Source organism: Belonocnema kinseyi, chromosome 3, assembly GCF_010883055.1.
Source record: "Belonocnema kinseyi isolate 2016_QV_RU_SX_M_011 chromosome 3, B_treatae_v1, whole genome shotgun sequence".
Lineage (NCBI taxonomy): Eukaryota > Metazoa > Arthropoda > Insecta > Hymenoptera > Cynipidae > Belonocnema > Belonocnema kinseyi.
This window is the reverse complement of record NC_046659.1, coordinates 25,582,717-25,596,660: the sequence shown is the minus strand read 5'-3', so window position 1 is coordinate 25,596,660 and position 13,944 is coordinate 25,582,717. Positions and strand designations below refer to the sequence as shown.

Sequence of the window (13,944 nt, the reverse complement as noted above, 5' to 3'; positions counted from 1 at the left end):
TAATGGAAAAACAATTTCGCAATTTCTGACACGTAGTGTCAGAAATTTCAATAATACAATGCTTAAAAATAATAACATGTTTTTACTTTTATAATTTATGTTGGAATATAAAAGATAGTCAACGATATTTATTATTGTCCAAGTATTGGATGTACTGTTTACGTTGTCCCAGTCATGGTTGGTTTACCCTACCCTACTTTCCAAGACTCGATTTCAATTATTTGATGGACCTTACAATGGGAATATATCGACTAAAGCTTACACCTACTTACATACAAGACAAACTTCAAAGACAACAGGCTGAACAGTTTCAAATAGACGAACTTTTGCATCAACGTGAACTCATTAGGGTGCGCATGTATTTCCAATTCAGAAATGTTACCAAATATCAACTATGGATAGCGTACATTGAAGAAGACTTTAACAGGCAAGAGAATGAGGACTTTGCATATGAAAAACCTATCGAATCTATCATAGGGCATTATTGCACATGTAAAACTGGAGCTAGAACCCTTGTTTCATGTGCCCACATTGCGATCATATTATGGTATTTAGGGTATGCACGACATCAGCCACAGCAGATCAAATTTCCTACGACAGCATTGCTTGAAAATACCATTTGATGTAGGCCACAGGCATTAACAAGCCATTAGCGAAGCCTGCTTGCATAAAAAGCCCAGCGTAGACAAGCTTGTCTTAACTGACTGAACTAATAATATGTCTTGCATTTGTTGGCTGGACTGATCTATAGTATTGTCTTTAACGGCTGGACTAATAAGATGTCTTGCTTTTGTTGGTTGCACTGATGTATAGTCTTGTCTTAAACGATTGGACTAATAACATGTCTTGCCTTTGTCGGTTGGACTGATTTATAGTCTTGTCTTAACCGACTGGGCTAATAACATGTCTTGCCTTTGATGGACTGATTTATAGTCTTGTCCCAACTGACTGGACTATTAACATGTCATTCCGTTGTTGGTTGGACTGACCTATAGTCTTGTCTTAATTATCTGGACTACAAAATATCTTTGGTAGTCCAGAATGTCTTTTGCCTTGATTATTTTGAAAAATCTTCACATTGTCAGACAGTGCCATTACATTGCCTTTAGTAGCTGGACTGGCTTTTCCTTTAATAATTGGACTGATCTACAGTCTTATATTCATTGACTGAACTGTCTTCCAACTTTAATATTTCGAACAGTATTTACCTTGCCAGGACAGCACCATGATTTTGCTTATTATTAGCAGGAGAGCGCCATTTTGTTGCCCTTATTAGCTAGACTGGACTTACTAGTGTTTCTAGTATTGTCAGTGATTGTGCTGATTACAGTTCATTGAAAAATCTGCACCTCATCTTCAAGATTCACGCGGGACATTAGATTCGCTTGTGGTCATATTTTCCGCGTTCAGCACCACCTATCTCGAAAACTTTTGATTTTTTGGACTAGTGCCCATTAGAATTTTTTAATCAGGAGGCTTTGAACTATATTATATTGAAATTTCTGCCAATTTGACTGGTGCCGGATTTTAATATAAATTGTGGGGTGTCCTTTTTACTTTTTAATTGACTACCAGTTAATAACTTTTTATAATAATTTCTATGCTTTTTATTTCATCCTTATTGTATTTTGTCACGACTCTTCCGGTTCACCGTATTTCAATCAAATTTGTAACATCTCAATAATCTTTGTCCTTAAGTAAACAATTTTTGTCTTAAAAAGTATCTTTATTTTTATCCCCTTTTTAAGTCTTTGCGTTTACAACAAAAAGTTTCATTTTGATCACACAGATATACTTACTCCCATGAAAAGTGGTTCTTCTGACGAGAATTGTCAATTACAGTCGAAACGTTAAAACTTCTTATGTACTGAGAGTCTCTCTGGCATAATTTTGAATAAAATTTGACCAGTCATCAACAAAGAATTATATGCCTACCATCTTTGAATATATATTGCATCCTGGTCTACACTATAACATCTTATATAATTCATTTTTAAGATTGCACCTATAAGTCGACTGCCATACACTATAGATTACTAGAGATGCTTTTTTTTCTTGAAGAACTTGATTCATTTAATCAGGGAATTCTTAAATTCCTGGACATGATTCGCATTCATTGAGGTAACAGGCAAGCTTTGAGTTACTACAAGTTACAAATCTAATACAATCTCTACGATTTTTCACTTAATTTTCTAGATTGTTCGTCAAATATTCCAAATTAACAGCATCGATCATTAGGATTCTGCTCTTTAAATTGATCATGTAATTGGTTAATGTCAGAAAGAAACAATCGCTTCTGTACCTTCTTTTTTTGCCATCAATTCTCACGGTTATCATATCCTTTTTATTTGGAATCATTCTGCTATTAATGTCTTCTTCATCAAACTCGAGAACTTTCTCAATGGTATTTTCTGGTAAATTTTTTCCACTTTTCGGAGTTGAAATCACCAGAACGTCCACTTATGTTATTGCGTTTAGTTGTAGCTTGTTGTTTCGTGATGAATAGAACACGAACGTCGGATAATTGAAGGACAATTGGTATCCAATTTTCTGACCTCACATTCGTCATTCTTATATTATGACTCCAGATTAGTGATCGGAGACCCCGAACACCCCTTGGAAGTCACTTTTAGCCCGTTTTTCTCAAAGAGCAGAATGCAGTTGAAAGCACACCAATTATGACAGTTGACACGCGAACTGCCGATCCGTCATCTCATACTTAACAAGTCAAAGCTTCTAACCATCTGGTAGCATATTGTTGACAGAATACAGTTACTATCTGACGCTAGACTTATAGAACGGTGGTATTCAATCGTAAATACCCAGATCCATAAAGCACATGAGAAAAAATTAAGTGACAGCTCCTCGGCAAGAGGATGCATGGCATATTCTACAGAAATGTAAAGGATTAGTCGATTTCATATGAGCTAACGTTTGATTTTCTAAAATCGCCAACACGCTATCATTTTACCTTCAGCATACCATCGTCACATTTTGAACCAAGAAATTCCGGATGATAGCTGCAGAGAAATTGCCTCTGTTGTTCACGGCGCGTTGGGCAGGGCAGGTTTCTGTGCATGCCACCTTCTGCAACTAGGGCTGTGAACTTGTTAACGTAAAATGACACTGTCCAGGCTTACGAAAATGAAACCATCTAAACCTGAATTTAATCCTGATTATCTGTGGAAAGAAAAAATGTGCTCCTTCGACATGAACTGATTTTATACATTTCTGTCAAAGTTTCCGTGCATTTTCTTGTCGAGTAGCTGTTGTCAGAATTGTTTATCCTCTGCTTTCTTGATTTAAGCTATTAAAAGTGAGGAATCTAGACGAAGTAACCAATTTTTATCACTTTTGATGTTAAAATTCAGAAAGTGTCCAAGCCGTCTGCCTCGAGGATTTTTAGAAGAACGTTCCTTTGCCAATCATCTCGTGTTTTCTGCATATGCATGATCACACACGTGGCTATAGCAAGAACTGTAAACGCGTTCTTCGTCCATTGAACCACCCTAAACTAGTAGATCAAAACCAGCACGGTGAGATCATTAGTTGCACATACCTTGTTCAACACCGACAGTTTTGAAGACCAAATCTGTCAAAGAAGAAGGTTGTATATGCTTCGGAAAGTATCCTTCACTGATATTGCATCCTGAATGCGGCTTTGAGGCACGCCCAAGTATATATAAGTCTCTCCCGTTTCCAGGTGTCTAATGACATTTATATCCACAAGCTCAGGGTTCCCGGAAACGCTAGTAATCCGTCTTTGCTTTAAATTAATGTTAAAGCATTTCTGCAATTCACGGTTGATACCAATCTCTTTTATGTAACCCTTGACGATATTGAACTCCTTCACTGTGTAGACCAAAAATCACAAGGTGGGCCCAACATGTTTGACACGTTCTTTTAGATAGGTTTCAATGAAAATTGGTACTGAGGGGTTATTTTTGTCATTGGATACGAATTCAAGGTCAAAATTAGAAATTTCAAAATGGCGGAAACAAAATGGCGACCAAAATTTTTTTAATCCAATGTTTTAACGGCTGTGAATGAAAATTGGTATTAGGGGGTTACATGGGTCGCTGCATATGAATTCAAGGTCAAAATCCGAATCTCCAAAATTGATGATCCAATAGGGCGACCAAAAATGTTGAAAAATCCTATGAGTTCGGATTTCGATGAAAATTGGTACCAGGGGGTTATTTCTGGCGCTTAATACGATTTCAACGTCATAATTCGAATTTAATAAATTATAGAAATTAAATAAATAAAATAAATTTAAATAATTAAATAAATTAATGCACTTTCCTCACTGCTACTGTTAAGGTCGAGACCAAGGGCCTCAATCGCCTGCTCTTAAGCTTAGTCAAAAAACGCTCTTTTTCCAATCAACTCGCAATTCCTGAAAATGTTTATGAGAGGTTCTGTTATATTTTCGATGATAAATATATTAGAACCAAAACGCTAAGCATGTTAGTCGCAGATATCTCTTTCAACGCCGACGCCGACAGAATGCAAGACCCTCTGCCGAAGAAGAAGCTTGTATCTGCTTCAGAAAACCTACTTCGCTGATGTTATATTCTGAATGCGCCTTTCATGCACGCTTACAGGCTGGTCCCTCTAACGTCAATGCGTCTAATAGCCCTCATATCCACGAGCTCAGGGTCATTGGGAACTCCACCAATTCGTCCTCGTTTCATATGGATCGTAACACACTTGCCCAATCCAAAGTCTATACTCATTTCTCCTGTCTACCCCTCGACGATCCTTTAACATTCTGACTTTGCTTTGCTCCAGAAGCATACAGGCTTAGGCCATCCATTTAAAATGCATAAGTGATCTTGTGTTCGCGATGATTAGGCTCACCGCAGAGGCACCCTAAACAATTACGTCTGAGAAAGCGCCTTCTCGCCCTGAAAAACAACACTTTGAAAGTGGCACGCATTCGTAATTCTCGACCCACATCCGGTTCTGCAGTGAAAACGTTCCTCTTGCTCCTTAGTATCTCATTCCTCGAACTTGGACGGATTTTGGACTGAAACTGAGATATCGCTGAAAAGCCACGATTATTTAGCGACAAAATATTGATCCTCCCCGATCAACCCCTTCCTCTTCTTCATTCTCCTGCCTACGTCAGAAAACACCGATATTTTTTCAACTATTTCCTGTTCGATTGTCAGCAGCTTTGACTTGTTTAATATGTGATTGTGTGATTCGGCTGTGATGATGTGAATGAGATACTCAGTTTTGTTGGCAAACTTTCGGACCATTTCTGTAAACAGCTTACCAGATGTTACGTGGTCAATCACATATTGAACGCGAGACGCATTCTGTGTTGCCATAGACTAAGAGTTAGAGATCTAGAAGTCGGAATCCTCCAATAGATCCATACGAAGAGCGGATCCATTTTATTCATATATTGGAGCTTAGGAAGAACCTGGATGTCAATTTTGTTCCTTGTCATGAATTTGTCATCATTTCTCAAAGGATGGAACGACTGTTTCGAAACTTGCGAAAGTTGCAGGTGTTTGTCACGCCGCAGAGCGTATATTTGCGTACTCTTTGCCCACTTATTGTCTGAGGCTCTTCGCGTTCGATCATTTTGAAACGAATTTCTAACTTTTTTATAGTTTCATAGTTCCTGCGAGCAGCTTGTAAAAGGGTTTGTCCGTCCTTGCAGAGCCCCGTGTGCAAGTCAGGGGAATACAATCATACTTGTATGTAAAATCCAAAAAGAAATTCTTTCATAATTAGAACTTCTTCATTGATTATAATGATAATTATGTACGAGGCACAGGAAATCGTAGAACGATCCGCTCCTAATTTTTTATAATCGAAGATGGAATTTCGCGGTCTCTGTACATAGCGCACAAGGAACCCTAATCAGAGAAAATGAACAAAAATTAAAGAAATAAAATTAGAGTTGACAAAACTACTAGTTCAGTTAAAACACAACCAATGGTAGAGGATGAGTTACGCAATTACAAAGCTCACATTTAATCAAAGTGGCTGACAAAAATTTATTCATAATTTCGGAAAAGTCTAACAATAGACATAGCACCTAAAAAAATCAAAATAAATCAATAAAAGTTCATAGAATATACATAACAGCAAAAGAAAGGTACGATTTATTACAAACAGGTGCATAATAGCTCATCATATCAAAATTGCCATCATCAATCTTGTGTATGTCAAATATGAATTTGCGGGTCGAGATATACCGATATGGTAGGGCTCTGGTTTACGGAGTCCTGAATTAAGAATTTTTTAGATTTTAAGAATTCATAAAAATTTGGAAGTTTAGTTCGGTTTTATGTCGCTATAGACAATTCAAAAAACGTGGAATGTAGTTAACTTATAAATACGTTTACGATGATTATATATTTTTATTTTATTTTCAGGATCCATTCACGAACTGCATAGAGGTGGGCCTGGGCAGCCAGGTATAGTTGTACACGTTTGTGAAGCAGCTAAATCCATTAAAAAATCTACTCGTATGGAACAGACACGTTGTACAGAACTTTAATTTATTATATTTGTTATTTCTCTGTCGGTTCTTACTTTTTAATATGCATGACATGTTTTCGTCCATCGAGGTATCAATATGTCATTCAAAGTAAACAAAACTTAATGTACATGCTACTGATACCAAACAATTTATTCTTATATAGTGCGAATAAGCCATAAATTTTAATTAAATAAAAATTAGGCTTGAGTTTGTACATAAAAAGGTTGGTAAGCCTGCCCTCAAAGGTCTCCACACAGAATCAAGCCTGATTAGAATCGATGTTCCAATATATCTAATAAGTGGTTTTCCAACCACATGTTAAGAATTTCAGTGACATGTCGAGGGCCCAGGACTAGAGCTCTTAGTTCTTCACAAATGTACACTAGAAGTAATTGGAAAATGCATTGTTTTTTCATAAAGAGATTGGCAGAAATATAAACGTCCGCAAAATAAAGGGTTAGAATTTTTCTCGTACCAATCTAGGATGAAAATTTATTTTATGTTCAAAGGGCACAAAAATAAATATTATTATTCTATTATTTTGTTATCGAAAGCAGTTCGACGGAACATTTAATTCTGGGACCTCGAAATGCGGAAGTTTTAAATCTATTATTTGTCGTTCCTTTTAATTTTAAATTAACGCCTTCATCCATTTGATAATTATTGATTTATGCTTTAATGGAATATAGGTAACGAATGTACCGTTAAAAGAAGAATCGCACTATTTGCACTTTCGGAGATTTCTAGCTAGTCCGAAAAATCTTATCTGTCTGTAGATAGAGTTTTTATCTTTTCATCATCATTTAATAGTATATTACATCGTCGAAGGCCGAAGTTAATGGTCGAAGTCCATGATTTTTCTTGTCATTCTGTAAACACTAAATGCCTGTGTTGAAACGTATATAACCCTATTAGTAATGTAAGATATTTTAAACGAAAGCGCCATATGTTATGAGCCTACGAAGCCCAGTGATAATGATAATGGCCACTGACCGAACATTCTGCTGTTTTGTTTTCTTTATTTGTCAAATTCATCCAGTGCCAGCTCATATTTAACCTTAGATTTTTGGAATACTAAATCTTGCTTTGCTTCTTTCACTTCTTCATTTACGTTTAGGGGTGAGTTTTAGTAATTTTTTCATGATTTTGAGTGTACGAAGATTTACATTTATAAGACTATGTGATCTTATTGCTGATATTCGAAGTTTTAACAGGTTCTATTGTTGTTGAAATGGTTGTAGATAAAAGTATGCGATTTATGTGGGTCCCATATGTGTGAGGTGTGATTGGTTATGTTGTTTGGCGCGAGATTTTTAAGATGTTCGTTCTGAGGTGAAGTTGGATGTTTATCTACGTGTGTTTATAGTAAATGAATAAAATATATTGTGTGTTATTCTATGGCCATTTGTGGAACTATTTAAATGCCGCTAGCTGGGCGATATGGTAAAGGACTATCTTAACGCTCACATTTGTAGGGGTGTAATAGGCTCATAAAGTGGTATTTTCCAATAAAATTATTTACTCATGAATGAAGTCAATTATGTGAACTATTTTTTATTTAATTTCCTCGATTTTTTGTATCTTTTTCGTCCCAGATAATTAAAATATGAAAAATGATAGTATAAGAAACTTTCGGGTCCTATAACTAAGATATATTAAAAAATGCAGATACCGCGTTTCTTGTTTGCACTGCAGATATAGCAAATTATTACCATAAATACAACAAATAGAAAAAATCTTCATCTAATATTAAACTTACTTTCAGCCTAAAGTTTCAAATTAATGGATGAAGAGGCTCACACGTTAAAACAAGTAGGCCTCCTTATGTGATGAATCACATATGATTTATCTGGGCTATACCATGTCTAACCGGAAATTGCTTAAATAATGTTAAATATTTATGTATATCGTATGGGTGTTATATGTACATAAATATTTATTAAAAAAGAATTAAATCACAACGACAGGCCGGCGAAACTATTGTGTGCCTTGAGGACACGAAGCGATCCAAGGATGAAAGCTTTCTTCATCCATCTCTCAAGTGCCTTGGCATATTTTTGGCACGCTGGTACGGCTTTAAGGTTACGAATCAGTGATAGCTTCGCACCTCCGAGAGCGCTGATCACAAGCACAATTTATTTAACCGAATATTTTAGGTACGGTCCCTGCAACTGCTTTTTGAGGTTTTAATACTCCTCCTTATTCTACTCCTTAACAGTGATATTCTAGTTGGCCGGAGCCGAGAATTCGATCACGAATATAGTTTGTTTCTGGAAGTCTTGGAGAACGATGTCAATCTCTTTCGGATCGTTCGGCAGGGCACGATCGCGGCCAGCGACCTAAGAACAATAAAGACGACAATAAAGCACTATTAGGGCCGCAATATGTCGACAGTGATACGTAGTTTCCGAGTGGGTGGGGCACCTAGGTAGTGTTCTAGGTACTCAGCGTGTGGATGACACGCTCTGCAACTATCGCTGGGAACTTCTTGGCATAAAATACGGTCGCGGTATACTAAGGTGGAAATTACACCGTCTTAGCACGAAAAAATAAAACCCTCTTTACCTGAATTAAAGTCTGATGATTTGATCAAAGTAAAGGTTTGCTCTTTTGACAAGGATTGTTCTTTTACATTTCTGTAAACGTTTCCGTGCATTTGCTTGTCTACCCCAAACGAGTAGACTAAAACCGGGATGGCAAGCATGTTAGTCGCAGATACCTTGTTTAACGCCGACATATTTGAAGACCAAATCTTGCGAACAAGATGCTTGTATCTGCTTCGGAGTGACTTCTTCACTGATGTTGCGTCCTGAATGCGACTGTGAGGGACATCCAGGTATGTATAGGCCTCTCCAGTCTCAAGATGTCTTATAACACTTATATCCACAAGTTCAGGGTCCTCACGAATGCCAATAATCTTTCCTTTCTTCAGATGAATTTTGGCACATTTTCCAAACCAGAATCCATATCAATCTCTTCCGTGTACTGCTTTAAGATATTTCAAGCATTCTGAAATTTCCTTTTACCAGAAGCATAGATCTTTAGGTTATCCATAGAAAATACATGAGTGATCTTATGCTCGCGATGAATAGTGTCGCCACAAAGGTATCCAAAAGAAATTCGTAGTGCAAGATGTAGAGGCAGAAGTGTGATGCAAAAAAGCCGAGAACTTGTGGTGTCGCCGTGAAAGACGCCCCCATGGAAGGTGAATTACTTGTTGTAACTCGATATTTTCCAGATGAGATAGTAAATCTAGTTTTCCAAAAGGGTATCAGTCTCTCTAGGTCTCTTACTATGTGTGGATAAAGATTTAAGCTTTCGAATAGACAAATTATGAGTGTATGAGAGGTTGAATTGAAAGCTTTCTGGTAGTCAATCCAGGCCATTGACAGGAAGCATTGATAGGCTGCTGCATCTTTGTAGACGCGTATCTCAATTAGCAGGTTTTCTCGACATCCTGCTACAACATTTTTTCATCCACTTTGTTCGTACATCTCTTTTCACACAAGCTCAATTCTTCGAACAATTCTGTTGTTTAGGACCACTGTAAAAATTAAATATAGTGTGTTCAAACAAGTTACGGGCCTGTAATTCTCTGAGCTGAGCAATTTGCCTTTTTTATGTAGGAGTGTTCCGACTTAAAATATGAGGTGAATACACAGGCCAGATGTTAGTGTTTAGAACTAAACTTCTGCCACCAGATAAAATAAAATAAAATACGTCTCGTGGACCAAACACACTGGGTGAAGGACACACCGAGAAAAAACCACGATCGTTTCCAGCTGCGGCCCACTGGGAGTGCTCCGAACCACGTCCGCCTGACCCGCTGACGTGGCGAGGGGCTGATGTGTGCTTGCACTGCTAAGGTGTCAGCCGCAGCATGGGATCAGAAGCCAGCCCCTTCGGGCCTTGATCAGGAAGTGCGTGGTGGCTGCAGAGATCGGAATCTGCAGTGCCCCGGGCGAGTTCCGGTCCGTCCGTGTTTGCCGGGACCGATTAAACGAAGGCTGGGCCCCAGGGAACTGGGGTAGGACATTGTTCCAAAGGTATACCCGTTTCCAGTTATTTCGGCCTGCCCCTCCACGCACGAAGCGCTGGCCAAACTTTATGACAACAATCCCGGACAGAACCAAAGATGACGAAACAGCATTTGACAAGGCCATGAGAGACAGGGCAATGGAAACGGACAAAACGGACTCGGAAGTGGAGCTCAGCGGAAAGCAACCCACCAAAAAGGAAAAGGAAGGGAAGTACCCCTGAAAAAGAAGCCACGCGAAGGGAAACTTACGCAAGTTCCGAAGCGGACGTGTTGGAAGAAATCTGTTCTCTTTTAAGGAACTTAGCAAAGGTGCTCAGCGGTATGTACAATCCCAAAACGGAGCTTTGTAACATAAGTAGCGCTCTGATGCTCAAATCGAAGATTCTTCAATCCAATGACCACCAAAAACAAACTGACGCGGAGAAGGATTTGAGGAGCGAAAACGAAAAGCTTCGCAGGCAAATTAGAACTATGGAAACAGAGATCAAAGAATTGCGGAAAGAGCAACGACCTGAATCCTATGCACCAGTTAAGTGCGACAATTGCGTGTTGGCCCAGAAAATTCATGAGAGAAGAAGACAGCTGAAAATGGAGGAATCGCTCCAAAACTTTAAACAAGCAACAGAGGAAGATTGGGATAACGGTGTCTTCACAAAAGCTAGAGTCGAAATGGGACACGTTTGGGACGCACCAGCGGATTGGGATATTATCCTACCCTGCAAAGCAGACATCACATCGGAAGATAAGGAAGTGGAAAGAGCGATAGAAATGTTTAACGGAAAAGCCGGACTCATACTCCAAAACAGGAAGGAGGGTGAAGTAACCATGATGCAACATACCCTAGGATTCCCTAATGCGGAAGGAAGCTTCCAAAGTGCTACTAGATGTATATATTATCCAATTCTCAGTGAAAAAGTAGAAGAATCCGAAGACGATGAATCTCTATTCAGATCCCTAAGAAACGTGAAGTGCCATGTTCTCAAGAACAACCAAAAAAAGATTGCTTTTCCCAAACTAAGAGATCCAATTGGATCGAGAGTCACACGAATGTTGGAGTATCTCTTCACCGACGTTCCAGTGCAAATCAGAATATGCAAAACTCAACGTAACTTCGACAAGGAGAATACAGCTACCACAGATAGGCGGAAAACCAGTAGAAACCAGGCTCAAAAGAAAGAAAATGCGCCCGCAGAGCAGGCAAAAAGGCCGAAAAGAGATGCGCTCCTAGTCAAAGTAGGACACTGCTCATATGCGGAGACACTGAAGAAACTCAAACAAGCAGTAAATCCAAGTGAATTGGGAGTAGATATTAGGAGTCTCAAAAAGACTAGAAGTGGCGAACTTGTCTTTACATTCGAAAACGGGCTAGACAAGGCAAAGGCCTTGAAGAAGAAGATAAAGGAGATGGTACCAGAAGCGTCCACGTCCCTTCTAATCAAGAAAACTATAATCCATATCAAAGACATGGATGAAGTGACGACAGTTTCTGAAATTTCAGAAGCTGTCTCTAAAGCGACTGAGTTAGAGCCAAGGGCATTTGAGGTTAGAGCACTCCGGCCCGCATACGGTGGAAGACAAAATGCTACGATAGTGACGCGAGAATCTGATGCAGAGAAACTAATAGTGAAGAGGACAATAACAATTGGCTGGTCAAGGTGTAGACTCCTGGAAAGAAGAATAGAGAGCCACTGCTATAGGTGCTGGGAAAATGGTCACGTTAAGGCAGAATGCACTGGACCGGACAGAGGTAAACTGTGTTTGAAATGCGGAAAGGAAGAACATAAGGCAAATAAATGTCCAAACAAACCCTACTGCATTCACTGCGAGGAAGAAGGACATCAGTCCAGCAACTCAAGTTGTCGCTCTAAGAGAAAAGCAGCTAAGTCGGAGGGTAGGCATACTCGAGCAAATCGTAATGAGGATCCTTCAGATCAACACGAATAGGTCTCGACCGGCGCATGATCTTGCCCTAACCACAGCCAAAGAAATCGGAGCGGGAATGCTGGTCATCTGCGAGCCTAATAAGAAAAGCATAGAAGGCAGGAATGACTGGACTTATGATGAAGAGCTGGATACAGCTATTAAGGTACTGGACCAAAAGATTGCCATCAAGGACCAGGGTAAAGGCAATGGTTTCTCATTTGTCGCGACTACAACATTCACAGTTTACAGCTGCTATGCCTCTCCTAATAAAGGTGTGCAGGAGCTAGAAGCGCTTCTGCAACGTATTTCGAACCGCATCAGAGCCAGAGGCGAAGACGCGATAGTCTCAGGAGACTTTAATGCCAAGTCTTCACAGTAGGGAATGAAGAGAACAGATCGTAGAGGAAAAATACTCACCGAATGGCTAGCGCAAAATGACCTTATAGTCCAGAATAACGGGGATAAACCCACCTTTGTAAGGAGAGAATACGGGTCTATACTAGATCTGACTCTGACAACAAACAATATCGGTAGCAGGATAAGACATTGGAAAGTGAGTGAAAGAGAATCTCTCAGTGACCACAATTATGTCACTTTCGATATCATTAAAAAATCAAGACCCTTGCGGAGAAGCCAAAGACAAACGGGGTGGAACACAAGGAAGCTCGACAGGGACAGGCGGCAGAACGCTATAGACGAAATTGCAGAGAGCCAGAACGCACTACCACCGGAAGAATTCTCCAGCAGATTAGGTCAACTCTGCAATAGGTGCATGCCTAAAAGAAAGAAAGTTGGAGAAAGTCAACCCATGTACTGGTGGAATGAGGAGATTGCAATTCTCCGGACAGTCTGCATCCAAAATCGTAGGAAACATACTCGGATTGTAAAAAAGAACATACCCGTACAAGAGGAGCTGCTCTGGAAGAAGTACGTGGTTAGTAAGAAAGCCCTTCAAGCCAGCATTAAAGCGTCGAAGAAAAGAGGTTGGAAAACTGTTCGCGACGAAGTAGACAGGGATGTATGGGGAAAATGCTACCAGATAGTAAAAAAGCGCGTGATGGGGTATCCCCCTAGGCCACAGATGACCATTAAGACTTCAGAGGATGTTGCAAAATATCTGTTTCCAGTGCATGAGCCAGTAAATTTTACCCAAGCATTTAATGTGGTATTCAGAGGCTTCTCCATAGAGGAACTAAAGGCAGCGTCCACGAAGCTCAAGAACAACAAAGCATCAGGACCAGGCTGCATACCACCGAAGATCATAAAAATACTATCACTCTTGAAACCACAGTATGTTCTCAAGATGTATAACCAGCTGGCAGAAAGAGGAGAATTCCCGAAGAACTGGAAGAAATCAAGGCTGGTGCTACTAAGAAAAGGAAATAAACCCATAGAGAATCCTAGTTCATACAGGCCAATATGTCTCCTGGACGTTGAAGGAAAGCTCTTCGAGCAGCTCATACTAATTAGGCTTAAA

The 13,944-nt window shown here is 39.4% G+C and overlaps 1 protein-coding gene across 7 annotated transcripts in view; it reads left to right on the top strand.

Moving 5' to 3' along the window:
- The window catches only part of LOC117168915 (protein sarah), a 124,212-nt gene extending 116,169 nt beyond the window's left edge, over positions 1–8,043 (top strand). For all 7 annotated transcript variants that reach the window (XM_033354865.1, XM_033354870.1, XM_033354868.1 and 4 more), the window contains one exon: positions 6,399–8,043. In XM_033354865.1, coding sequence (XP_033210756.1) covers positions 6,399–6,523 — 125 coding nt within the window. In that variant the 3' untranslated portion in view covers positions 6,524–8,043. The remainder of the gene's footprint in view (positions 1–6,398) is intronic.
- Positions 8,044–13,944: the final 5,901 nt, after the last annotated feature.